Source organism: Podarcis melisellensis (assembly GCF_964234715.1).
Source record: "Podarcis melisellensis genome assembly, chromosome: 7".
In the NCBI taxonomy this organism is placed as follows: Eukaryota; Metazoa; Chordata; class Lepidosauria; order Squamata; family Lacertidae; genus Podarcis; species Podarcis melisellensis.
The window spans coordinates 62995922-63023510 of NC_138539.1; the positions used below are offsets into that span (position 1 = coordinate 62995922).

General features: G+C 43.0%; 2 protein-coding genes across 2 annotated transcripts in view; one reads left to right on the forward strand and one right to left on the reverse strand.

Annotated features, from left to right (window-relative positions):
* Positions 1-2129: 2129 nt before the first annotated feature.
* Positions 2130-19686, reverse strand: RIOK1 (RIO kinase 1). Its single transcript, XM_081918214.1, has 18 exons — positions 19530-19686; positions 18186-18303; positions 16391-16589; positions 15829-15919; positions 14072-14141; positions 13944-13986; positions 13391-13483; positions 11774-11886; positions 11572-11652; positions 11027-11113; positions 9523-9660; positions 8556-8659; positions 7815-7921; positions 6713-6778; positions 5811-5930; positions 4606-4659; positions 2949-3098; positions 2130-2665 (listed from the first exon to the last, which is right to left on the reverse strand). Exons 2-18 carry the CDS (start codon positions 18254-18256, stop codon positions 2555-2557), a joined length of 1698 nt encoding a protein of 565 aa, XP_081774340.1. The 5' UTR covers positions 18257-18303; positions 19530-19686; the 3' UTR covers positions 2130-2554.
* A 713-nt stretch (positions 19687-20399) lies between these two features.
* The window catches only part of CAGE1 (cancer antigen 1), a 30535-nt gene continuing 23345 nt past the window's right edge, over positions 20400-27589 (forward strand). Inside the window, exons 1-6 of the mRNA XM_081918179.1 lie at positions 20400-20598; positions 21364-21501; positions 22692-22788; positions 24136-24584; positions 25105-25308; positions 26123-27334. Of these exons, the coding sequence (XP_081774305.1) occupies positions 21418-21501; positions 22692-22788; positions 24136-24584; positions 25105-25308; positions 26123-27334 (2046 nt within the window). The 5' untranslated portion in view covers positions 20400-20598; positions 21364-21417. The remainder of the gene's footprint in view (positions 20599-21363; positions 21502-22691; positions 22789-24135; positions 24585-25104; positions 25309-26122; positions 27335-27589) is intronic.

The window sequence follows — 27589 nt, forward strand, 5'->3', positions numbered from 1 at the left end:
TGAATTGCATACCAATTGTCAGCTGTACATCATACAGAGGCACATTTCTCTGAAAAGGCTCAGTACACCCAAGACTAAAATAGTATGTGTGTGTATATCTCCAGGTTTGAGAAATGCTGATTTAAGACCACTGACACATGTGTGAACACCTTGCTTCCAATTAAGCATTAAAGCAAACGCTAGATTTTTATTCAAAAGCCAGCAAAGCCAGCTTTGGGTGCGGAAGATGGTGACGATGCAATATTTTGATGAATGAATGCTACATTAAAAAGGATAAACTTCTTTTACTGTTGGGAAATGACTGCAAGTTTGCTTCTGGCACCTATGAATAGGAACATCACACCAAATATGCATGAAACTGTAGACTGTAATACAATCCATTTTACTTCAGGACAGTCTCATTGAAAACACTGCAACTGTTCTGGAATATGTGAACAATCTAGTCCATGATGGTACTGGCATTATTCAAAGGTTTTTAGGCTATCTGTTCTATAATTTATTTTTTATTTTAAAAGTGGTGTAAACTAATGTTATTGGGCTCAGCCCTCATCTCAGAAGCAATTGTTTTGTTTGACATCATTCACAACTGCAGTATTATTCATATTTTACAGTAAAACAAAGATGGTTTGGGGGGGTTTGTTTTAAAAAATGAACATTATTGGGAATGAATTCGTTATTGGAATCCACAGTGCAACTGTTAGCCCATGAATTTATTTAGCCCTCTAATTATAGACTCAGTATCCATACAGAGAATATTTTCAGGTTTATTTAAAACAGAAGGGCATCATCGGTAAGGTATATAAAATATTATTGTGCGCAGCTGTTTGAGCACTCTGGCTCCTTAAAAGGCCGAACCAAATAAATGTACCACTGTATATAGCTTGCATTGCATTTGTTTAGCCTAAACACTGTAGGCACATCTGCAGAACTGTGCCCCAAACAACATAGCAGTGCTTGTTCTCTGAACTGAAAATATTTTGAAAACAAATGGTAACACTTGCACAACGAGATCCAAATAGATTATTGCTCTTACATATCACAGATCTTCAGTCTGCACGTATCCACTCTCACTAAAGATGGAAAAAGCTGCTCTTCCAAGTTTTACCATTTGAACAAGTACAGTGGTACCTTGGAAGTCGAATGGAATCCATTCCGGAAGTCTGTTCGACTTCCAAAACGTTTGGGAACCAAGGCGCAGCTTCCGATTGGAAGCCGTGGAAGTCATGTTGGACATTCGGGTTCCAAAGAACTTTCAAAAACCAGAAGCATCAGTTTCGGTTTTCGATCGGGAGTCAATACGTTCGACTCCCAAGGTGTTTGAAAACCAAGGTACGGCTGTACTTCTAACAACCAGGAAGCCGAAGGAACAAAAATTTATCACAGAAGAATTAAACACAAAAGCAAGTATCACTGGCCCAGTTTGTACATAATGCTAAACCAGATTAGCACAAATGCTTAACCATGAATGATCAAGTCAGAAAATGCTGGCTATTTGGCCTCCTGTACAACTGCCATGCTATCAGAAGCGAAGCCATGGTTTGCCATAGCATTATATTCAAGCCTGAACTCATGGTAGTTTCTCAAACAAACCAAAAGTTCCTATGTAACACTAAGCCAAACCATGGCTTACTTCCTGGTAGTGCAGCAGGAGCATGGAAGATGTCATGATTTTCTCATTGCATCAGAACACCTTATTTGCTTGTGCTACTGTAAGCTATAATTTGGCTTACTGTTATGTCCGAATAAGGTCACTGAAGTGTCACAAGCCGATCGAGAAATAAATGACACATTTCCAAAAGAGAAGACGAGGATTTAATTTAGCTGTCCAGTTAGTAGAGCTCTGCTGGTTTTCTCCCATCAGGCAGGAGGAGGATCCCACTCTTTAACCCTTCACTTGCTGATGAACGACAGGAACGAGGTCCTGCAATAAGCACTGCTGTTCCTTCCCATAGTCCATCCCATTCTAGGCCAACACAAATCCAGACACAGCCAAGAGTGAGGATGATCAACCACCTTTCCACGCCTGGCTGTTTTCCTTCCCTACCCTCTTCCAGCACACCATCAACACTGTGGATTATGATGAATGGGTAGACAATTTTCATTGCTGTGCACTAGACAAACTGCAGCAGTTCCAATGTAACAGATAGTTTTAATTCGTGAGTATGCATATTCCTCCCTATACACATTATTATTATTTACATATGCATGTGAATCTGCTTTGGAGCATGAAAAAAGAATCTGGCATCGCTCTGGCTGTTCACACTACTAAACTGCAAAATATAACTTGCGTAAATTTCTCTGGACTGGCCAACTGCCTTAAAAGGATTCCATTTGTTTTTATTTATCCACCAAGAAGACTTTCCTGGTGTGAGCTATAGACTATATGCATGGGTACACAAGCAAATCTCGGTGACTGGTAACAGTATGTCCCTTTCACATTGTTTCTTTGGTGGCCACCACAATAAATGGCCCATTGGGTTTATTTTACTATCGAAACAGCGACCCATTAAATCATGAATGGCTAAGGCTGCCCATTAGAAATGGCAGCCATGATTTATTTGCCCTTTTTCATCTTCGCAGTCTTCTCTTTCCGTTTCTTCACGTGCTTTGGGGTCTTGTTTTTCCTCTTCTCTCTCTGAGCCTCTTTGGCTATCTTCTTCCGTTCCTGGAAAAATAGAGTATTGTGAATAATAGGACTAAGTGACCAAGTGGACTCATAGAAGAACATTACTGGTTTTATTTATAAGTGTTTATGTTTGAATGCTGCGTAATTGGGTTTTTAATGCCACTGGCCCCATTCAGCCCGGTATTGTCTCAGCGATGGCTCTCCAGGCATTTAGACGAGGTTTCTCCCTCGCCCTAGCTACAAATCCCAAAGACTGAACCTGAAATCTTTAGCACACACAAAGCACATACTCCGCCATGGAAGATGCATCTGAACAACTAACCTTTTTATCCATGCTGGTTTCAGCAGGTCGATCTTTAGGATGGACATATTCTTCTTCCTGCTCTTTGCAGCCCAACTCTGAATGGTCAGAACTATCATTGTCCTCTGAATCAGATTCTGCCTCCTCTTTGTTTTCAAGGAGAGCAGGCACCTAAAAGGCAGACAACATAATTGTGTCGTTCTAGTTCTGGACTTCAAAGTGTCAAGAAAAGCTCCATAGGAAATAACGCTGGACGCACTACAATTCTAGACAATTCTTCTTTGTTCTCACTTAAATCTAATTGTTTTTGTAAGTTCACAAAGGAGTCGACATACGTTGCTGAACTCTCTCTTTCTTCACATACCTATTTATACAATTGCTGTACTTTTCCCTCAGAGAAAATATATATATATACAGCCATAATGACCTGGAGCCCTCCAGATATTTTGGACCAAAACGCTCATTATCCCTAGCCATGCTAGCAGGGGGCTGATGGGAACTGTAATCTAAAATATCTGGAGAGTATTACACTGGGGAAGGGTACTCTAAGCCAGGGTTTCCCAAACTTGGGTCTTCAGCTGCAAGCTAGGATTCAAAGGAGTTGTATTTTAAAACTAGCTGGAGACCCAAGATTGGGAAACCCTGCTCTAAGCTAATTCTTAAGCCAAGAATGAAGAACCTGTGGCCCTTCAGGGATTGTTGGGCTTCGATTCGCATAAGCCCCATCCATCATGACCAATGGTCAGGGATGATGGGAACTGGGAGTCCAACAACATCTGGAGAGCTTCAGGTCCCCTATTCTTGCCTCAACAGCTGGTTGAACACATGAAGCATCAATGCACCATCACAAATATACCCTCACAGCCAAGTTTTTGTATCCGCTCACATTGCCTCAAACACAGTGATTTTTTTCCCCTGTGAAGTCAGTTGCGTCATCAAGCATAAAGTAATCAAGTAATGAACGTGAACAAGCAAACTAGGTATTATATATCATCACAAGAAGAACTGTTCTAGTAGCTAAAAGGTCACTGTAAAGACAATGTGCAATTTGATTCTAGTGACAGCAAAGCAGCCTTAGGATGGAAACTAGGTAACCATTTCTAAACTCGGAGATTAATTAGGCAAGGGTACAACCTGCTCAGGAAAAGCTGGAGAACTGGAAGAACAATTCCAATATCAAACTAGGGAATCCTGCTTTTTACAGAGAAAGAGGCTAGATAACCCACAAGGCTTCTTCCAGTTCTACAATGGCATGCCAATTCATGGTGAAAGGGAGGTTTGCTATGGTTTGGAAAGATGCCTGAATTTGCAAACTACGGCTTGAAATGGGTTTGTAAACCATTGCTAGTCAGTGTCACTCATTTGTGACAAATCACAAACCACAGCCCTACCTCCAGAGGTTGCTGCACTATTGAGAGGAAAGTATGGATTTATGAAGCCGAGGGTTGGGAAAATGAAGGCAAGCAGATCTAAGCCATCATCTGCTGATTGTGTATTGTTTGGTATGATGTTTGACATGAGCTTATGGTTCCATATACTAGGATATTTCAGCTAACAGAAACAAAACATTCCATATTTCCATATTTACCTAATACATACATACAATGCAAATTTAATCTTCTGAGAAGCTTCAGACAAAGTGATCTTTACACATGGAAGAATACAATCTCAGACTTACCTTCTGGACACCTGATAAATCCTTCTTTAACCCTGTCACAGTCTGGTAGAGAATCTGCATAGGAAATAAATATAAGAAACCTGGAATAAACGTTCGCATTTATATAGCACGTTTCAAAATCCGTCTCAATGAGCCTTTTGGGGAAGCAGCAATATGAAGTTGGGTGTCTCCAGTCTATGTCCCTCAGCCTACCCATTACATTACTTTATATTGGCTCAGTTGACACAAAGCACTGATCACTGCGTCAAGTACTCAGTGTGTCCATTAACACCCTGCTGTTCTGTGAATACAGGCATTTATTCATGCAGGCATACAGATTTATAAACTGATTCATAGCCTCAAGCCATTGAAGCAGTGTCCAAATGAGATAAAACAGACACAAAAATCACAAAGTCTTTATGAAAACTAAAGCAATTTCTACAAACAATGAAAAACCTTTTTACAAGATAAACAAATAATATTTGATAGAATGATTGTGTCACCCCTTAAGGGAATGCTTTCATAGACAAAAAACACACACGTTTGCAGTAGATGTCTGAAGGTAAAGATGTTAGGCGCTTGTCCGATTTCAGTTGGTAACTTATTCCAGAGGGCTGCAGCGCGAATGCTAAAAGCCCCAGTTTCTAGTACAAACTAAGCATAACTCTGGGGCACACATTACTCTCAGCAGTGCCTTATCTGAGGAGCAATTACTAGGCAGGGATATATAGTATGAGGCTGTCCCTTAGGTAACCTGTCCCAATATTTACATCATGACCATCCCTTTTATAGTAATAATCTACCATATCTGAAACCAACTGAGGCTGTAATTGTGGTACTTTAAATAGAGGAAAAAAAGACTGAGAGGTTTCCTTTAGGAACACTGTTTTATTACAAGCTTGCTACCATCGTTACAGTGTATCATGCCATGTTCTGGTCAGTACAGTGGTACCTCGGGTTACATACGCTTCAGATTACATACGCTTCAGGTTACAGACTCCGCTAACCCAGAAATATTACCTCAGGTTAAGAACTTTGCTTCAGGATGAGAACAGAAATTGTGCTCTGGCAGTGCGGCAGCAGCAGGAGGCTGCATTAGCTAAAGTGGTGCTTCAGGTTAAGAACAGTTTCAGGTTAAGAACGGACGTCCAGAACAAATTAAGTACTTAACCCGAGGTACCACTGTATGTGCAACCTCAAATTCCATATAGTCCAAGGATACTTACATTATCTTGCTGCACATTTAAGGCCGTCTCTTCCTCCTTCAGCTTCATCATTATGTCAACATCCCTCTCGTAGTTCTTAACGTCAGTCAGAGTTCTTGGGATATACGCTTTCTTGAACACCTAACAAGATGAAATAACCACAAACATTTATTAAGTTCTGCAATGCCGAAGTTTTAATAAAGAGTATATGACTAGATCAGCAAAAATTGTCGACCTCTGATATTATGTCTAGTTTGGTTCTCAGGAATATGTTTACGTGGACAAGCAACATGGAAATCATGTGGCCTAGATTTGGCCAGTAGCAACTGTTGTAATTATGTCAACACATTTAGCAGCTGGCGTGATTAGAAACCTTATTTGTGATCACTGTGTTCCTACACTGGTCACATTACCACATCATGCTAAGCCATGGTTTACCACAAGCTGCAGCAAACCCTGGACTCGTGTGCCCCATTCCCTCTCCTTCTCCTGGGGGAGTTCAGAAGCTTTCACCTCCAGTTAATGACAGCTTGTAGTGTTATCTGGACCCAGAACTGTGAACAACACAAAGTATGGTTCGTTTTGATGACCCAACCTGTGGTTAATGCTGGCTTTTGTGAAACCAGCCATGGTTAGTGTTAACCACTTTGCCATACAGACAACAACACGAGAAACCATGGTTTGGCATGATGTGGGAACACTGCCATCGTGTAGTCCACATGAGGGGCCACTTAGGAACAGGTGGAAACACTCAAGTATAGAAAGAGAAAGACTGCAAGGCCAATAATCTCACGGGCATTTAGATACTGTAAAAACATTTATAATAAAGACACTGCAGAACATTGTCAAATTACTGAGCAACATTTCACAAAAGAGACACAACAGATATAGAAGCCAGGGAGGAAATCCAAGCTCTGGCTTACCTCTTCATCCACATTATCCTGATTGGACCTTTCCTCCTCTGTCCTCTCACACGATATTTCCATTGCCTACAGGATATAATGCAAGACTTTTAACAGTGACTCAAAGGCCGCCAAGACCTAAATGCTCTCCATGTAGCCCTCAGAAATAGCTCTTCCTATTTCAGTGACCGCTACCTCTCCCAGAGGGGCTGTCCCTCTCCCAGAATAGGCTTTCTACAAGGGACTGCCTTTAAGAACAGATGGGAAATTTGAATTGGTCCAAAATGTGCAGGCCAGACTTTTGTCCAGAGCATGTAACTCTTTATTCTTTCTCAAATTCACTGGATGCCTGTTTCATCTGGGCTCAATTAAAACTGCTAATTTTGCCCTTCAAAGCTCTAAATTGTCCAGGTTCTGGTTACCTTAACAACTCTCACGTCCAATACAGAACTTCCCATGCTTTAAAATCAGCTTTGGAGGTCTTAATACATGTCCTGTGGAAACACATTATTCTCTGTGCCTTCTTTTCATTGCCTCTTAAAACCTATTCTAATTAAAGAATTATAATCCTTTAAAGGTTTGACTATTGCTGTCTTCATATTACATTTGTGTTTTTTTAAACTTTATTATTAGCATTTTTAATCTACATGCTGTACTTTATGTTGTACAGCCACTCCATATGCCATATGAGTAGAATACAGTACAAATAAGCAACTGACTGAATCGAGTGGTTAAGTCTTCAACCTTATATAGCTCCAACCAATAGCAGCCAGGTCAGAGATAATTGGAGCTGTAGTCCAAAATAACAGGAGGGCACCAGGTTGGGGAAGGTTAACTCTGAGAATTAGTGTAGAGTACTAGACCAAGAATGCAGGCATTATGAGTTTGTGGGAAAGGACCAAAACGGACACACTTTTTTTCACCCTTCATATTTGATTAGCAGTGCATGTGTATCATACTTCCGTATCTATAGCAAGATGCAGAAACCTTTGCAAAAACAACATCGTTGCTATTCACAATAGCTAAATCAGCTTTCATTTATAAAAAGAGAATTGCAAGAAAGCTGAACCTCTATCTTCCCTCCTAATGCTTTCCCATAGAGGCAAAATCTCTAAAGCTTTACCTTTTCAAGGTAAGCATCCATGTTCTCGTTTGTAATAGATGGATCTGTAACGAATTCAAAGAGTTCTCTCACTGTCATCACTGCAACATTGTACTTCCGGAAAAAATCTGCCAGAAAGGACCAAAGGCAACATAAGATATTAGCACCTATGCAAACCAAATGCAGTGTGGAATATCTGAACTCTTGTAAAATTAAAAAATCTACATCTTTCCGCAGGGCCTGCAAGACAAAGCTGTTCCACCAGGCCTTTGACCAGGGCACAGCCTGACTCCCTACTTTGGCAATCCTCACAGAACTTCTAGCCCAATGGTTGCCATTAATTTGATTGGAATTAATTTTAGAATGAAATGATTTTAGAATTTTTTTTTTATTGTTTTATTGTTGTTAGCCGCTTTGAGCCCGGCTTCGGCTGGGGAGGGCGGGATATAAATAAAATTTATTATTATTTTTTATTACTAGAATAACTCTGTTATTTGGTGGAGTCCTCAAGAGTTATCCTGGGCAGTTGATGTTGAAGCAACCAATCTTCAAAGCATATCCGAGTCAAAATATCATCCGAGATAACTCAATAACATTTTTAATTTGCAGGAAAATTTACACCAGCGCCCATTCAACATTGTATGTATGAGCAATCGGGATCAGATCCATGCATGCAAATCTGTCAAGTGACAGGGGATTAAATCATGCGCACAAAAATATTCAAGATATCCAGGATGTTGATGTTCCTTAGCTGGAACTCACCATTGATGTTAGAGCAATCTTTCCTCAGGAATTCTAAAGCATGTGGGTGGTCGTGTTCCACAGACTGAGACACGTCTATGATGTACACCTCACCACTGTGATACCTGGAGAAGTGGGAATAAGCAACATGATGTTATCGTTAGTACTGTGTTCCTGAAAGTTTACTAGAGACTTTTTACGGAACATTCTACCACTTAGGGTGAAAGAGGGAGGTCATTAGAATTTCAGCTAATGTAAAGCCCAAGTCATTTCTGCAAAATAAGGCCACTGTATGCCCTACGACTGTTTTGTTTACTTAAATTAAAATGCATTTAATGATTATTATTTTATTATTTTTTTCTACTTGAAAGCTGAGGGCAGATCAGAAGATACAAGGCTGATCAATGTGTTTTAGCTATTTTCTTAATCTCATTTCTTATTTCTCGCCATAAGCCTGCGTACCAAGGAAGGCGAGGCAGGAGAATCTAAGCGCAGATGCCAGAGGTGTCTTTAAGATCCATGAAAAGCTGGATATAGACTTATGAAAGATACTTGACCAAGGTTTTAACTTTAGGGAAACCTTGGAAACAGAGACGAAGGAGCATGTCAAACACCTGAATCTTAGGATGCCAAAAGATGCTTGATCTAAGTCCAATTGCATCTCTTGCTCTACATATTTATTTTTATACTGCAGAAAGATAGCCAACCTTCACTGAACCCCCAAAATGGTTTTAGGAAAAAGGGAGAATAGAAGCTCATTTACATTTGACCCCATATTGTAGGATAAATTCAGCTTTTCATTTTTTATTTTGTTTCATGGAAACGGCACCAATTTTTAAAGAGCTCTTGTGTAACAATGACACAAATCATCTTTCAAATTCACAGGCTGTGAAGCCAGGAGGACAACACCCTAGCTCCAGGGCAGAGTTGTGCAAGGTAACATATACGGATGAAAGAAGTATCAACGTTCAGCTTCTTTAAAACGTACAGCATGTTAAATTCACTGAGATCTGCATGAACGAGCTTGGCATCTTGGTACATTCTTCTCATGTATTGGATGACTTGCAGATACAACTCCCGAGCTTTGGATTCCGACAACTGGGCATTTTTCAACAATGGAGCAGGCCTTGGATCAAAAGGAAAGGGGGAGAGAGAACAAAAAACACCAGAATATAATCAACAGCTGTCCTCCTCCTTCTCCAATACCATACCCACTTTGGCTAACAGAATGCGAGCTCTTCTGAGTCAGGCCAAAGGCCCATCGAGTCCAATGTCCCATTTCCCACAATGGTCAACCAAATGTCCATGGGAAGCTCATAAGCAGGGCCAGAGTGTTACAGCACTCTCCCCAATTGCAGTTCTCAGAGACTGGTATTCGGAGGCATAAGCTATTGGAAGAAAGGGTCAAAGACAACACCTCCCCTTGTAACCTATTTTCAAATACAGTGGTACCTCAGGTTACATACGCTTCAGGTTACAGACTCCGCTAACCCAGAAATAGTGCTTCAGGTTAAGAACTTTGCTTCAGGATAAGAACAGAAAGTGGGCTCCGGCGGCGCGGCAGCAGCAGGAGGCCCCATTAGCTAAAGTGGTGCTTCAGGTTAAGAATAGTTTCAGGTTAAGTACGGATCTCTGGAACGAATTAAGTACTTAACCCAAGGTACCACTGCACCTGACTTCTGCATTATACACACTGCATTATACACACATGCACACACAAACACACACCTATTCCCCTCCCTTCCTCTATTTTTTTCTCCTTCTTTCCTTTTCTCCCTTCTATGGCGTCTTCTATCTATCTATCACAGTTACTATTATTATCACTATTTGTTTTATTTCAGTAGACATCTCTCTCATTTCCTTTGCACATGTGTTTTTTGTATTTGCTTATACTAATGTAATTTCTAACGGGTGGGGTAAGCTAATCAAGTATGTACAGTAGTACCTCGGTTTTTGAACGTCTCTGTTGACAAACGTTTCGGTTTTCGAACGCCGTAAACCCGGAAGTAAACGCTTTGGTTTTCTAACCCGCCTCGGAAGTCAAACATGCCACGCGGCTCCCGCTGAGTGCATATGTTATTTTTCTCATATTTGTTTATTAAATTTGCAGACCACCCGTTGCGCCTCAGTATTTGAACATTTCAGAACTTGAACGGTCTTCCGGAACAGATTACATTAGAAAACCAAGGTACCACTGTATTCACATCTAATGAATTGTATCAGTTATTTGCATCTAACAAATTATATTATTTTTCTCCCCGTTTGCTTTCAGATTTTTATTATTTAGGCTCCCCCCCCCAGCAATGATGAGACAGCCCTGTCTGAACTACATGACAATACAAGAGCATTTTTTTTGAGATAGATAGATGAGAAAACTCAGTAACAGAGCTATGGACTTGCTTCTAACTAGATACAGGACTGAATTGCTAATAAAGTGATTTCTTTATATAAAGAAATACACAAACACGGACAAAGTTTCTGAGTATACTTACATGTCATTTTTGCCAATAAAGCTCATAACAAGAACGTGACTTCTGAGCATAATAGGTTCTGGGCATGGAATTTGGGCTGTATGTAACCTACAAAAAAAAAAGCCCCCCCCCAATGATATTAGCCAGCATGAAGGGGTTTTTTTTTTAAAAAAAACACTTGTAACACTTACTAAAATGTTCTAAGTGTAAAAAAATAAAGGCCCATTGATAGTTATAGCACAAAAAAAGACTCCATTTATCTGTCAGAAAGGTAAGCATGACTTTTGGGGAAACGGGAATGTTCATCCATGGGAGAAGGGACTGGGGTTAGCAAAATTCTCATCTCTTCAAACCCTAGGATTCTATTTTAATTTCCCAAGGGAGCCCATTAAAATGTTCATTTGATCCACTATAAAATAAAGCATAGCAGCCTTTGCAAAGGTGTTCTGGACTACAACTCTGTGTGCCTGATGGCTGTTGTAGGCTGGAACAGCTGGAGGGCACCAGGTTGATGAAAGCTGGCGTATGGGAACAAAGTCTTGGCCAAAAGGTTTGAAAAAGGTCACCTTGTTAAATTCCTCATTTCTTTTTCTGCCCATGTCTTCACCATTTTTCTTGGGTTTCCTTTACAGTAGCCATGGCGAAACCTTGAGATAACAACAACAGGCAAATGCAATTATAAAAAAAAAACCCAGCATGGAAATTATTGTTATGGAAAACGTCAAGTAAGCCTGCACACATAAGTAAAAATTAAAATCTCAGACTCACCTGAACTCTCCACTCACATACTTATCCCGATCTTTAAACATCAGTATAGACGTTTTATAAATCTTTATGGCTCTGTTCTCTCCATTTGCTGTGTTGGCATGATATACATTAGCCTAGCAAATTGCAAATGGGCAAAACAAAAACGTATCAAGGTATGTATCATCTGATCTTTATTCAAGGATAAAGACCCTGTTGCAAAAAAACCCCCATAGTTTTAAGATTACAATCCAAGGAGACCCTATACTACAAAAGTCTACTTAATCCACCAAGCTAAAGGCAGCCCAAGGAACCAATAGGTTCTACTGCCTACCTGGTCTACAAAAAACAGGTTATTAAGGACTAAGCAGACCAAAATACAGTACAGTGGTACCTCCGGTTACGAACGTAATTCGTTTCGGGGTCCGTTCTTAAGCCGAAAATGTTCTTAGAGTGAGGTGCGCTTTTGCTAATGGCACCTCCCGCTGCCGCCGCCACGCGACTTGCGCTCGTATCCCGGGGCAAAGTTTGCAACCTGGAGCATCTACTTCCAGGTTAGCGGAGCTCATAACTCAAAGTGTTCGCAAGGAGGACGATACGTAACACGAGGTTCCACTGTACCTGTGCAGCCCTATTCCAGAAGGCACCTGCGTAGAACCACATTTCTGTTTACAGTCCCCAAACACTTGGATCATGAACAGAAGAGGCAGGTGGGGGCATACCTGCATACTTCTGCATGCATGTGCAAAGCGTGGCGCCAATGATGCACACAATTTGCATGAAGCACACAGAACAAGATTCCTTTCATGAAAATAATAAAGATGGATGTAAAGTTCTCACGAAATGAATCCTGTTCTGCCTCACTGCCGTACATACCAAACCCACTTATTACCGTATTTTTCCATCTATAAGATGCCCCCATGTATAAGACACCCCCTATTTTGGGGGACTCAGATTTAAGAAAATGGGGGGAGATGGTCCCGTGTATTAACCCAGTGGCGTAGCGTGGGTTGTCAGCACCCGGGGCAAGGCAAGTAATTTGCGCCCCCTAACACGTGGATTTGCGCCCCCTAACCCCCAGATGTTGCGCCCGGTGCGGCCGGCCCCCCCCCGCACCCCCACGCTACGCCACTGAAGACACCCCCTAATTTTTGACATTTTTTTAAAGGAAAAAAACCTAGTCTTACACACGGAAAAATACGGTAAGTAAGATCAATCATCTAGCACAGGGACTTCTAACTGGCAGCTTGCAAGCTGGATCTGACCCTCCAAAAGGTAATTATTTTTAAAGCTCAGAATTCATAGGCTGGATTACATTATGTTCTGTATTACAATTACCAGGATTCAGCTTCTAATCTTCTCACAGCATTGATTGAAAGTAGAAGGAAGAAATCACACAACTGCAGCTCACCATCGTAACACTAAAACATTGTTTAGTGTAGCGTACAACCTCTCCATCGTCTTTGCATGCTTATACTGTATAATTGTCTGCCGCTTATATAATAACTTGAGTTTGAACTAATTTGGTTTTTATTTATATTTTGAAAATGTGTAGTGTGTTTAATTGGGACCCTCTTTTTGGTCTAAAACCATGAGACTAAACAGCTTACTATAGCTGGCTCTTTTTGCTGTGAAACCAACCTCTTTTCCTGTGCTGATGCAGCCATTGATTTCCGATATGACACCTCTGGTTAGCATCTTGAACAGAATCATCCTAGTCCTTGGATCCAGAACCTCAGGAAAGCAACAAAACAGCCCTATGAAATGGCATTACTTGGAACTGCTGTCCAGAAACTTTTCTCTTGCATTTATTGGTCCCGTCTCTATTCTTGCATAAAAGAGATTATATAAAATAATAAAAACACAAAGAGAGCTAAGAGCATGGGGGGGGGGGGAGTTAGGAGCTAAGTGTTAGATTAGTCCAAGCCAAGAATTAGAACAATAAATCACAGTAAAATGGTTGATTAAAATGGAGTAAGTAAATACCAAGATTAAGCAAAAGTGGAAGACAAAAGCACAGTAAAAACTACAGAGCTATGGACACCCACCAAAGAATTCTTCAGGACTTACTTCTGAGTAAATGTGGTTGAATCATTTTATTACATCAGTTCACTTTTTTAAAAAGGTGAGGACTCTTTAATTTTTATTTAAATGGGGATTTTTTTGCAACTGTCTGATAATTTGCGTGACTTACTTGTTCCACTGTCGCTCGGTCTGACTTGTCTTTCACCCGGTACCTAGTGGAAACAAAGGAATTTCATGGTCCACTATGCTTCATTTGGATAATACTGTAATACAAATGTGTTCACCCTCACTACTTACATTTCTGCGTCTCTCTGCCTGGACTTCTCAGTAACTTTATTTATAACAGAGTCAGCAAAGTGTAGCCTGTCTTGAAGAGGGGAAAACACACACATATAAGGAAATTAGCACCAATACATTCCTCTTCCGCCTACCTGCACCTCTCAATTTAAAACTAGCTTCTGACTTTGCAGCCTGAAAATGCGTCACACTCCTTATTCAAGACACATCAAGAAAAATGTCCTTGTTGCAATGTTTGTAAAATAAAGCCATTACCCACAACAAAGGTACTACGTTTGGCTTCTTTTTAGTCCAAAAATCATTTAAACGCAAGTACAGTGGTACCTCGGGTTACAAATGCTTCAGGTTACAGACTCCACTAACCCGGAAGTAGTACCTCGGGTTAAGAACTTTACCTCAAGATGAGAACAGAAATTGCGTGCCAGCAGCGTGGTGGCAGCCGAAGGCCCCATTAGCTAAAGTGGTACCTCAGGTGAAGAACGGTTTCAAGTTAAGAACGGATCTCCGGAACAAATTAAGTACGTAACCAGAGGTACCACTGTAGTTTCAGGTCTGCTATTTCGGCAGAAAGTGAACAATACAGAGAACTAGGCCAGACTCTCAGAGACTCCTCCAACACTCTTCTAAGGTTTCAGACAATGGCACACAAAAGGGAAGTCTATTACATTGCTCTCACATAGATATGGATATACTGGGGTGTTGAAGAAGAAATCTGGTACGAATACTGTCCTTCTCTCTCCCTGTGGCCAAAGGAACTTAAGGTTAGCTCCAGAAGTAACTAAGGGTGTGCTGTGGGATGCAGGACCTCCAAATGGAGGAGGGTTCAGTGATACCTGCCGTCATGCAGACAGAGGAGAACGGGCTGTATCAGAATGAGAGAACTTGCAGCTCTCCCAATGTTGTTGGACTCACAACACTGATCTACCCTATCCAGTATAACCAATCATCAGGGATGACAGGAGTTGAAGTCAAGCAACATCTGGAGGGCCACAGCATCCCTGTCCTGTGACAGCCATAGTGTGCCTTGTGCTACACAGAAAATATGATTAAAAAAGAATAGCTTAAAAAGGAAATTTCAAGTTAATTCCCCCCACCCAATGGTTACCATTGTGGTATAGTCTTCCCAAGTAGGGCTGGTTTTCAGCATCATGATATATCAGCAGCTAAATACCATGATATGCTGATATATTTCTGACTCTGGAATGTGTCTTGACCGTTTCTGCCTCCCCACCAAGACACAGCAGCCAGCCCTACAGCTGATCAAGCCCTGTGCCCCCTTGCGTGAGCTGGAGGCAGGGTGTCCTCAAAGGTGCAGCCACAGAGCCTGAGAAACATATTTTCAGGCTGTGTGTGCCTCTCTGCAGTTCTTAAACTCATGCTGATGAGTTACATTAGGGAGTGTGACACACGTGGATTCACCAACTATAACCCAGCAAATATGGCTGTACGGCACGGTCCTTAACAAATACCTACAGTGGTACCTCGCAAGATGAAATTAATTCGTTCTGCGAGTTTCTTCGTCTTGCGGATTTTTCGTCTGGCGAAGCACGGATGCACCCTGGTATTAACGGTTTTAAGAAAAAGGAAACAAACTCGCAAGACGTTTTGTCTTGCGAAGCAAGCCCATAGGGAAAATCATCTTGCGAAGCAACTAAAAAAACGAAAAACTCTTTCATCTTGCGAGTTTTTCGTCTTCTGAGGCATTCGTCTTGCGAGGTACCACTGTATTTCTAGAAAACGAGAATGACTGCTCTTACCTAGATTGATTTTATTCTCAAACTTTCTTAGGGCCTTATCTGTAGGAGTGGACATTTTGGCCGCGTTGCAGCTAGGAATTTGCTTATTGGCCTGAAACAAAAAAAGAAACCCTGTCACACAATCGTACTCCCGATCTCATAACCAGAGCTATACAATCCGGACACCATGCTTGCACAACCCATCCCTTCTCATGCAAATTTCACAGACCATCCACCTGGGTACAAAAGCCCAATCAGCATGTGAAGTCAAGCTCTGATAAACACTTTAACTATGGTTATGCCTGGGAGGGAGGGGTATATTTGCACCAGAGGAAGAGGGAGCGTGCGATGCTGCAACTCACTCCAGATCCCTCATTAAAGAGTTACAGAAAATGGGGTTGAAAGGAACCTTGGATGTTATCCAGTTCAGGCATAGGAAACCTACTTCCCTCCAAAGGTTGTTGGACTACAATTCCTATCATCCCTCCAGGTGTAGCTAGGATCTAAACCTGAGGCAGTCTAAAAACTCACTTAAGAGCAACAACAAGTTGGCACCCTCAAGCCACACATTCCTTGAACATACCTGAGGGTTTCTGCCTGCAGATAACGGATTTCGCTTCGTGAGCTTCCCCATGGCATCGTCCCAGTCCCAATCGCTGTCGTCCTCCTCCTCGCCACTCTCATCCAATTCACCCTCGTCTGCTTCCTCACACAAACGTGGCTGCTGCGTTATACAGACCGCCTTCTCCTCTTCAGCTGCTTTTGAAGCCTGTGTGCGTTCGCTAACGTATGCATTTTAAAAGCACGTATTTAGTAAAATCATGGTAAACTCATCAAGTTGAGCAAAGCCAGCAACACAGTACAACTAGCTCCCTCTCGTCATCATAATCATCAGTATTATTATTATACTGAAATAGTACCTTGGAGCACAGATTAATTGCTGCTTTGCTGTTAGCCGTCCCAGGTAAGTTCACTGACTATCTTCCAAGCTTTCTTGAGGCTCAGTGTCACACCTGGGAGATTCCCCCTTGCCCCTCTTGTGTACAAGAAGGGGGACAAGTATCAAGGTGACCTGCAAGCCTTTCCAAGGTTCATGCTCAGCAAACCCTGCCCCTGGAAGACTGTGAGGGAATGCCTCTGCAAGGACTGTAAGGCTCAGTGGTACAGCATCCGCTTTGCGGTTCAATCCCAGGCATCTCCAGAAAACGTCCCAGTTTAAAACCCTGGAGATCTGCTGCTGTTAAGTGTAGAAAATACTGTGATAGAGGAATGAATGATCCTGTTCAGTATGTGGCAGCTTCCTATGTCCTATGTCCATGCCTCTAATGCCCACATCTGTAAAAGATGGGCTAAGGCACATCAACTATGTGAATATGCTTTCACACAACTGGAAACCTTACGTGAAGAGGATTCTCAGTCTTGCAGCAATGTGTCCATGCTTTTCTTTTGCAGACACCCACACTGAGCGCATGGGTGTCAGGGGCAGGCAGCATGACCCAACAGCCTCTTCTGCATGCTGTATGTGCACGAGCAATTTCTGAAGAAGGCGATTGGTGGTGTTGAAAGCAATGAAATTTTGAAGTAGGGTGTATTAGTTCTGAACTTTTACTATAACTCAATTTAGTTTGCAAGTAGGCAGAAACAAAATAGATTTATCCTGTATATTATTATTACAGATATTGTAGACAATAAAAAAGAGAAATACAGCTTTGTAACCTTTTTTTTTTTTTACTGTAGTGTTTCTTTGGTTGTTGGATTCCATCCCCTCCCTTCCTTTCATTTGATCTGCATTTTAAAAGAAAGTAGCTGCTGTGAAGTTTGGCATTTGACTACTGGGAAGAACAGCATTGGTGGCAGTTACGTTTTTCGGCTACTTATCTACACCGGTCTAAATTTCTGTGCATATCCCTTAATGATAAGTGAATTAGCTGAAAGTTTTATAAATAACATTATCGGATCATAGATACCCCTCTCTGTATGAATGGAGATGCACGAGAAATCCAGCAAGAGGAATTGGGAACAAAAGTACAAGCACGATTGATTATTAGGCCTTGGATACTGTAAACAGGATATGGCAGCTTTTGTAAAAAATGCCTATAACTGAAGGCAACCCAGGAAGTCCATACCAGAAACATACCCTTGACAAAATCACATTTCATAATGTGGTACATTATGGAAACTGGGCCCAACCTACGACAGGTTAGGAAAAGGAAGGAAAAAATACCCCAAATGTTCTGCTGCTCTTCTGTGTCAACATCACATTGCTACTCTCTTTTTCTCCCCATACTTCAAACAGCCTCTCCAGAAAGATGACTCTGTGGAGCTCTGTTCTTTCACACCACCTGAAAATCACTTTGACAATTCTATTGTTCCATTACCTGTCTGAAGATTCCGCATCATCAAATTGCCCTGGAACTATTTTGCTCATAATTTTCACCCTGTAATTCATTGCGGCTAGGTAGAAGATCTCCAATGCACGCAACCCTGATCCACTTCCTGTAAAATATTTATGGTACAATAAGACAATGTTTTACACACTATATATTGCGAGTGGGTGGGTGGTGTGCATGCTGTACTCATCCATGTAGTAGGCTCAACCTGTTACAATATTCCATAACTGATTTTTGTCCGATTGTTGTGTTAAGGCTGTTTTATTATGATTTTAGCATTGTTAGCTTTTTATTCTTGTTGTAAGCCATCCTCCCTATGGGAGGAAGGGTTGGTTATAAGAATGATGAAATAGTAAATAAATGAAATAAAAACAATTGTTCTTGTTCTGGAAGGAAGGATTCAAGCACATACTGGGAATTTAGGCTTGAACAATTAAAGCGGATTGAAGTGCTCTGTCCAATCCCTTAAAAACAAAAACAAGATTTTCTGGGATTAGGAAAAGGATGGTGAAATTACACTGGGAAGTGTGAGACGAACCAATTCAATGGGAAGACGTGTAAATACTCCAGAAGCAAATTAGAGCGAATGCTCACCGTTGCAGAACTGTTAAGAAGCCAGAGCAAATACTCCATAACTCGGAATAATATTTGTGCAAGCAAATCAGTATAAACAGGTCATCTGGAGGTGGTGCCATTAACGAACTTGACCATTATTTGACCATAACCCTTTTTAACCAGTCAAATACCCATCTCCAGGGTTTGGCAGGCTGAAGATTAGAACCCTTACCCACCATCCAACAACTGCTAGGAACCCAAGTTTGAGAAACACTGCTCAACTAAGTCTATAGAACACAGAAAACAGGAGTGCAACTATTCCAGATCATTTCACACAGCACACTTGACTACAACCCCGCCTGGGGACTCGCACGAAGCGTGGAAATTATACGTCTCAACAGAGCAACATCCTGCGTGTACATCCTACAGAAGATCGCGCCAGGCTGGACTTCAACTCCGGCTACTCAGGAGGTAGCACAAACTATAGGAGGCGGCCTGCCTTTTAACCAGGTCCGAAACTGTACGCTCCTAACCCCTGTAGGCTCTGCTCCAGGGTCCCCAACGCGGCGCCCGCAGCAGCCAGCAAGGGAAAAAGCGCAAAAGCGCACTGGCTGCCCAGGCCTCTTGCGGGGAGCGCTGCTTTCGGACAAAGGTCCACGCCAAGCCCCGCTCCGGTTTTGCGTCTCCCCTTTGGCCAGGCCTCCTTTCCCTTTCCCCCGGCGCCCTAGCCGCTGTTTCTTCCCACCCCGCCGCCCGTTTCCTGCTGCCCGGGCCTACCTTTCCTTCCGCCGACACGCTGCCCGGCTCCGCAGGGCTCAGCCCAGCCCTCTTTCTCCTCCTCCCCTTCTCCCTCGCGCCAATCCGGGCGCCCGTCGCTGCCGGCGCCTGCCCAATCGAGGGGAAGGGGAGGATCGCGAAGAGGATCGGAGCCGGCGCCGGAGCAACGGAGGGAGGGAAGGAGTTTCGCTTCGGCGCGGAGAGGGGTGGATGGAGAGCCGGGCGGACGCGCGCATCGCATAGCATTGCGCCCCCGGCCCCTGAACCATTTGCGCGAGATGCACTTCGATGCATTAAACGCATCCGGAGTTAGGAAGATGCGCACTCTGATCAGACCCAGTCCGGCTCCGGGTTGAATCTTTTAATTTCTTTTCTGAACTCAAGAATTTTTCTGCACGTGTCTGCTTGGAATCCGTCAGCCAGGGCGAATTCAGTGGGGCTTACTCCCTGGTAAGTGGAGTTGGGATTGCAAATCAACAACGACAACAACCTTAGACTGGTGGCGCACTGCTTGCACGTTTGGCGCAGGCATCCGGTTGGCCACTTTGAGACTTAGATGCGCCATTGACCTGATCCGGCAGGCTCGCTTGTTCTTATTATTCCACTATCCTTTATCGGCACCCAAAGCCCTGTGTCGATCCTAGGCGGCTCGTCTGAGCGCAGGGACTGGCAAGGGATCCCATCCTTCGTTATTTTTCCGGAACTGACAGCTTGGTCCGTTCCACGTTTTCTCGGAGTTCAGTAGGTCCGTTTGCACACTTTACACATGGGGGGGGGAGCCTAACTTGAGGACTTCCAAGGAGGATCGAGTTGCGCTTGCATACATTATGCCCGGCGAGAGAAATGCGGTGTTTATTCTTAAAACTGCGCGCTCTCCTCTCCTCTTTGCAAATGGAGCGGCTGCGGGGGCTTAAGATTCTTTGTGACGTTGGCGCGCCTTTGGCCACGTGCGCTTTTACGAACAAGAAACTGTCAACAGCCCCTTCAGAAGAGATCGGGGCATCGAGGAAGCAAGTTGCAGCCTCCTCTCGGGCGAAACTTGGGGCGATCTCCATGGATCCGGAAAACTGTGAGCAATTTGGCATTTAAACCTCCCTCGATAAGACGACTAAAAGGGAGAGGGAAAGTTATGGAAAGGCTAGATTCCACACACACACCCTGCGCTCAATGATAAATAAAAAATAAATAGTAAGAAAAGTAATAGAATCCTTGTGGTGGCAAAATATAGCGGAAATCTATCACTCCTCTTGTCAGAAACTCTGCAGGCATAAGAGATAGAAAAGAGATTTATTTTCAGAACACTTCTACACTGCCAGCACTAATGCCCTGCTAAATTCAAGCTTCGCATAAGAGGAATCATTGTAATCGGTGTTTATTTTCTTGTCAGAGAACATAACTATCCCATGGCTTGAATGTTGAACTATGTAGGCATGCTTTTGGACCTGCACATTTTTCTCTGAACTGCACATTTCGTGTCTGTGTTGTTTTCCTTATTTCACTTCTCTTACATAATATATGCTATCTATCTGTTATTTACTTTGCAAACTTCAGTCTAAATACATCAAAGATTTTGTTTGAGAACAATGTTTTTCCAGGTACACTTTAAAACAGTCCCACTCCTTTTTAAACCTTTCCTTTGGTTGATTTCTAATTACTTCTGTCTGTCCTGCATTGTTGTGGTGGCGCAGCCCAGTGCGAATGAACCGGTTGTGCAATCGTAAAATCGCCTTTGCTTTGTTTTATGCCTTAGTAGACATGCATAGATGCTTAGTAGACATGCGTATGATGCTTTAGCCATGTCTAAGGTACTGAAAATAATCTTATGTTTCTTTAGGAATCGGCACATCAGAGGAGGATTTCTTTTTGCACCTGGGAGCCTTTAACTATCATGAGTGAAGTAGTAAACCCTGTTTCCACCAGCAACATTTATTTGGACCTAGAAAGCTGCAGCACAGCTTCAGAGATCTCCCAAGTATGTGCTCTTTGAATCATCGCTTGTACCCTCTCTTGGCAGCTTAGGAATGTAGTTGTTTGGGCTGTAACCACCATTATTGCCCTTGAAATGCTAGAAGTCTATGAGGAGAGGAGACGGGGGTGGCACACGTACGAAAACCAACTGAGTAGGTCTCAAGTTTGAGTAAAGCGGGGTGAAGGCCAGTGGTGTTGCAATGGGGGGCGGTACGCCCTGGGTGCCATGTCTGTGGGGGTGACAGGAAGGCACCCCGTGGGGGCTCGCGGTGGCGCGAGCAGCCGTCGCATGTGGAGGACCCTCCGTTCGTGACTGCAGCTGCGAGCAGAGGATCCCAGCACCGGCGGCAAACCGTTATGTTCAGTGTATGTGTGGCGTCGCACACATGCGCTGTACATAGCAACGCCGTACATGTGCTGTACATAGCGGTTTGCCATCGCCACTTGAGTGCTGTACGGACAGCGGTGGGAACCCTCCTGCTACAGAGGATCCTGGCACCGTCTGTACGGCGCTGGAGTGCTGCCGTCGGCAAACTGCTATGTACAGCGCATATTCGGTGTCGCTACGTATGGCGCATGCGTCGTACGTAGCGACGCCCCACCTGGGTGTCACGACGCCTTCGTTCGCCCCTGGTGAAGGTTCACTGAGATGAAAATGGTGGTTTTAAACAACAACAGAGGTTTGAGTAAAGCAGGGATGGAACGCTGGGTTTGGTTTGGAAAACAAATAACTTTTAACCAGTAGAAATAGCAGAGACGAGTACAACTCAGAAGCTGACATCAAAAGGATAATGCAGCACAGCATCTTCTTTCTTCTGTACTCAAACTCTGTTTCAAGCTTCCACACTCCCCTCAGTGTCACACCCTGCTCACTCCACCCAAACCTCTGCCATTGTTCAAAACTGCCACTATTTTTCCTCTCAGTGACCCTTCACATCCTCTTTACTCTCAACTTCTGCCGTTGTTTCTTTATTATATATATTTATTATGTATGCATTATGCTATTTTATGTAAGTGTGTATAATTTAATATTTTTTTTTAAAAAAAAATCTGGTCAGTGCATTATAAACTAGTTGGAAGATTCTGAACAGTTTTCAAGGGCATCTCATTTTACTGCTGTTGAGGTCCTGATGTCCTAAACCTCGTGTCAGTTGCAAAGGTTATTAACGACTCTTAAAAAAATAATTATTCCAGAATGAAGTGCAGGATTCAATGAGGAAAAGTGGACTTGACTGCACACTCTACAAGGAAGACCATCATTCTGAGCTGATGTTTGAAGATTTCACATATGGTATGTGCCTCTTCTTAACTATATCAAATGAAGCAATAGGTGCTTGAACTCTTGAATGTCTAGCCTGATCCCTTCTTTCACATGACGCAGCAGGTGCATGAGCACTTTTAGTTATGGAAGTATTCTTTTATGCATGACAGTGATTATTAGCATGGCTAATACAAGAGGTAAGGCTTGGTCATGTAAAAATTCCTGATATGTACCACAGTGCTGAACTGCACTGTCTCAAAAATGATTGCAAAGCATTGCTCTGTTAAGATAGTCCTCCTGTTGGCAAGAGCAGCTCGAGCATCTAATGTAAGATTGCTGTTGGCAACCCAAATAATACCACCGTCTTACTTGGCAATATATCTCCTCACAACCAAGATCCTACTATAGTGTTGTAATGGGAATTGGGGTTGCTCATGCGTAAGTTGCCTCTACTCTTGGCAAAGTTGCCTGGTTAAACCTTTCCCTGGCTGCACAGCCCTTACTTCGCGGCTGTGTCAGTCACTGGCAGAATCCGTCAGTGGGCGTTTCCTGAACTTCTTCCAGCATAAAAGTTCTTTGACGCCAAGTCTCCGCCTAGCCTCCCTGCGCGGAAGTCTTCTGCGTAGGGTGGGCGTGGCCAGCGGAGGACCTGTGCTCTCCCCACTAGTTTCTGTGGAAGAGTCCTGGAGACATCTCTCCGAAGCCCTCCCCTGCTCCCCTTTCTTCCTGGTGTCACACTGATTTCCTTCCCCAGTGGATGAGTTCTCTCTCTCCCTGCTGGGCCCTTCTCCGGCATCGCTGGAGAGCCTTCCCTCCACTCCTGGCTCCGATGGCAGTTCCCTGACAAGTGTCCTATATTTTAGAAGTCTTTCAGTGTAGTCTCTAAATTGCCCATCAGTTTAGCTCATAAAAAGTAGAATTTAAAAAAGCAGAAAGCAATTGTTTTGGCTCCAAAGAGAAAACCAATAATTATCCTCCTTCGGCAGGGAAAGCAAATCGAGCAATTAAAGGCTAGTTAAGGACAATTCAGTAAGGCTGCATCTTTTCCTGGAAAGGAAACAATTACAATTGTACAAGCTGTGAAAAAGCTTCTAATTAGAGAGGCACTAGCACTGAAAAGCCTCAGTAGTTTGTTACTAGTCCACATTGCTCAACCTAGCACTATTCTTTAAAAAAAAAAATCACAAATGGGGTGTCCCCCCCAAAAGATGAGAGGCAATATTGGATTAAATCACTGGATTGAGAATTTCAAACTGCTGTCTCACTTTAGAACCTGCCTTACAGAGAGCAGGAGAACCACCTTTAATCCTGCACACCTGAAAAGTACCACCGGTTCTCTCAGTGAATTTGACGGTATTTTTTGTTGTAACCGTGCAGATTTTGAAGATGCTTCAGAGAAACAAATGTCGCCATTGGGGACGCTAAGAACTTGCCCTATAATGAAAGATTCCTCCTTTATCACTGAGTGGAAGGAATCCAACGAGGGATTATTGGACCAAGGAGAATCAGAGCAACAGTGCAGGATGCATGGTTGGCCGGAGGAATGGTACAGAACGGGGGAAGAATCTGATCCAGAAGATTCACAGGAAGTCACAGCCGAAAATGCCATGCAAGCGGAGGAGTTACTGGTGGAAACATCAGATGTGCCTATCATGGGAGAGTCCTTATTGGACTGCATTGTTAAGGAATCGCCCATTGTGTCTAGTTTTCTCACACAGCCCACAGGTTCTTTATTGAAGACAGATGTGTGTGCGGCTAATGAAGACTTAATTGTCCAATGGAATGGCTCAAATGCGATTGAAAAAGCATCAGATGACGGAAATACGGTACGCCTTCCTTTAGCTGGGCTGTAGATGGGAAGGATGGTGGTGTCCATTCTTAACTCCAAAAACATAGACACCCTAACTACCCTTTTCAAAGAATGCTGTCAGATTTCACCCCTTTCCAGGATGTAGAAGCTCTGTACTCTTTCTATGATCTTTTATAATGAGAAATACGGGATGTACATACAGTGGAACCTCGGTTTTCGAACGAAATCCATTCCGGAAGTCCATTCAACTTCCGAAACGTTCAAAAATCAAAGAGCTGCCGGCAAAGGGAATGGGGAAAATGAAAAAATGTGCTGCGGAAGCCGTTTGACTTCCGAGGTACATTTGAAAACAGAAGCATTCACTTCTGGGTTTTCAGCGTTCAGCTTCCGAATTGTTCGGCAGCCAAGACGTTTGAAAACCGAGGTTTGACTGTAAATTTTTTGACTTGGAGCTTTGTGTCTGGCAAAGATATGGTTGTAGTAGTATATTTTCATTCCGATACAATGAACCAGCTTTGAATCCCTCTTGTTGACAGGTGGAGACTGGGCACCACAACAAATCAGCAAAAGATTTCCAGGACTCTGAGCTCACGGTTTTGCCAAATGCTGTGGATGAAAACCTAGATTACATTCGCACTCTGGTGCAGTCAAACAGACATTTAAAAGAACGTCTCAAGAGCAATATAGCATGTTGCATCAGCGATGAGAAAGTGGACGATAGCATACTTCTACCAGAAAATGTAAGATTTTAAAATTTATAACGTAATAAATATTGCAGAATTGATCATAGAAAAAGCAACCATGAGAAATGGCAGTACTATCAGCTTCATCAGTAAAAAATAAAAATAACAATCATAGTTTGATCTAATTTAAATGAGAATTGGTTCTATATTGACTTTCACCACTTGATGACTTGAAAGTACGAGTGAGCAATAGTTGATGTGATCCCACAGATGATCACATCAAATATTATGGCTTACCACTGTACACATGATTGGGTTGTGGCCGTAGTTTAATAGCAGAGGGCATGATTTGCATTCAGAAAGTCTCAGTTTCGATCCCACTTAAAATCCCCCCTGCAAAAGGATGTCAGGAAGCAGGGCTCGGAAAGAACTACGTTTGAAACCTTGATGAGCCATTGACAGTCGGAGTAGACAAAACTGTGCTAAATGGATTCATAGACTGACTCTGCAAAACACCTTCCTGTGTTGTAAGTCAAGGCAGCAAGCACCCAGAGAAGAAACATTCCCCATCCCAGGTTAAATTATGATATGTAAAACACGTGTGAAGCAACTTTTAGTACTAAGGCACTGCCAAGAAATTAAGTATGAATCTGTTGGTGGACTTTAGATCATGTCCACCACAAAAAATCTGTACAATTGCCCAGCTTGCATACCTTGGTAGACGAAACTAAGGAGTGTGTGAGGGCAAGTAGCATCTACAACAGTTTACGTCAGTCCGCTTGTTACAGAAAGCGGATCTCATAGAAATTACTTTTCACCCATGACGTTTTGACTTAAATCTTTGCTTATCACGTGATCTGTGTTGATACAGGTTGAAAATGTGTCCGAAGGAGAGCATAAAGCTGAGCCTTCACCTCTCCATTCAGAGAAGTCCTCCTTCATGGCAAAAGAAGTTACACAAGGGGACAGAGGCGACAAAGCTCTTTCCTCAACCCATTCAACAAAGAGCTGCTGCTTGAGTCCTTATGGAGCTTCAGACAAACTCTGGAACACCCCGGAATTTAGTCCAAAGCAACTGCTGCTTCAAGAAGGCGATATGGACTTCAGCAAGGTCATGAAGGACTTAGAACTGGACCAGCAGAAGCACCTGCCCCATATCTTGGGTCTTCAGTATGGCAGTATATTTTCCGAGAAGACCAAAGAAATTGAGAAACTCCTTCTTGAGGAAGGAGATACGGATTTGAACAAAATCATCCAGGCACTAGAGCAAGGCCAAAAGAGGCAACAGATCCAAGTAATGGACCTTTATCGTTGTGATGTTTCTTTGGCGAAAAGGTTTAAAGAGCAGGAGGTGGACTTTTTCATGAAGCACGACTTTATTGACACCATCAGGAAGCTGAAGGAGAACACTGCTGATCTCATAGAAGCAATGGGCAAAGTCACAGGGAAGAAGGAAGAGGCAGAGGGGTGCCCAAAGTGCAGGACGGGAGCTTCAGGAAACACTAAGGACGATCTCCAGGACTTTGAGTCTGAGAAGAAAGCTCTGGTGCTGCAGTTGGAAAAGCTCAGTGCAGACTACAGAGTTCTTCAAGAAAAACACCAGGCAGAGGTAGAAGACAAGGTCAAATATATGGCTCAGTGTAAGGAGCTGGACTGCACTCTCCTCAAGAAAGAGCAAGAGATACAAGAACTGAATCGTGTCGTACAAAAATTGGAGCGTGAAGCCAGCAGCACCACGTTGGCTCTGCACAAACTGAGGGGAGAAAGCGAGGACGCTCAGAAGCGTTCCTTGTCCTTGGAGGCAGAACTGCAGAGGCAGAAGGACGAGAGGCTGGCAGAAAGGGAAGGGCTGGGCTGCAGATACAATACGCTGCTTGCTCAGATTAAACTCCTGCAGGCGGAATTTGAGAAGGAGAGGGCCGAGATGGAGCAAATGCAACAGCAGGTCTGTGCATTCAGAACAGAGGCGAACAGGCTGCAGGAGGAGATGACAAAGAACAGAGAGGAGAATGGCTTCTTGCAGCTGGAGTCTGCCAGGTGGAAAGAGCAGTGCAGACAAATTAGAGAGCCACAAACACTGAAGGTATACAAGGCTATCTCAAAATTATTGAGTAGCACATAGTTTGTGTGTGTGTGTGTGTGTTTAAAGGTTTGCACATACTTTTAAAGGAGCAAACAGGCTTTCTCTTTCTCACTCCATTCCCTGTGGCAAGATTCCCTGCTCCATCCTGTTCCTGTTACAGGATCAGGGTTAGTGGAAGTACACTGCTAATATGAGAAGTAGGTATTCCAAAATGTTGATGAAGGGGGAAGGAATGGGTTTCTGTGCAGTCAGTCT

Bases quoted from the DNA above. Each gene is read 5' to 3' on its own strand.
- RIOK1 (XM_081918214.1), bottom strand. From the start codon at position 18,256: ATGAATTACAGGGTGAAAATTATGAGCAAAATAGTTCCAGGGCAATTT. The intron at 13,987-14,071 runs GTAAGTAGTGAG...TGTTTCCACTAG, and splicing joins AGGCAGAGAGACGCAGAAAT to GTACCGGGTGAAAGACAAGT. The intron at 8,660-9,522 runs GTACGTTTTAAA...CCACTTCTCCAG, and splicing joins CTCAGTGAATTTAACATGCT to GTATCACAGTGGTGAGGTGT.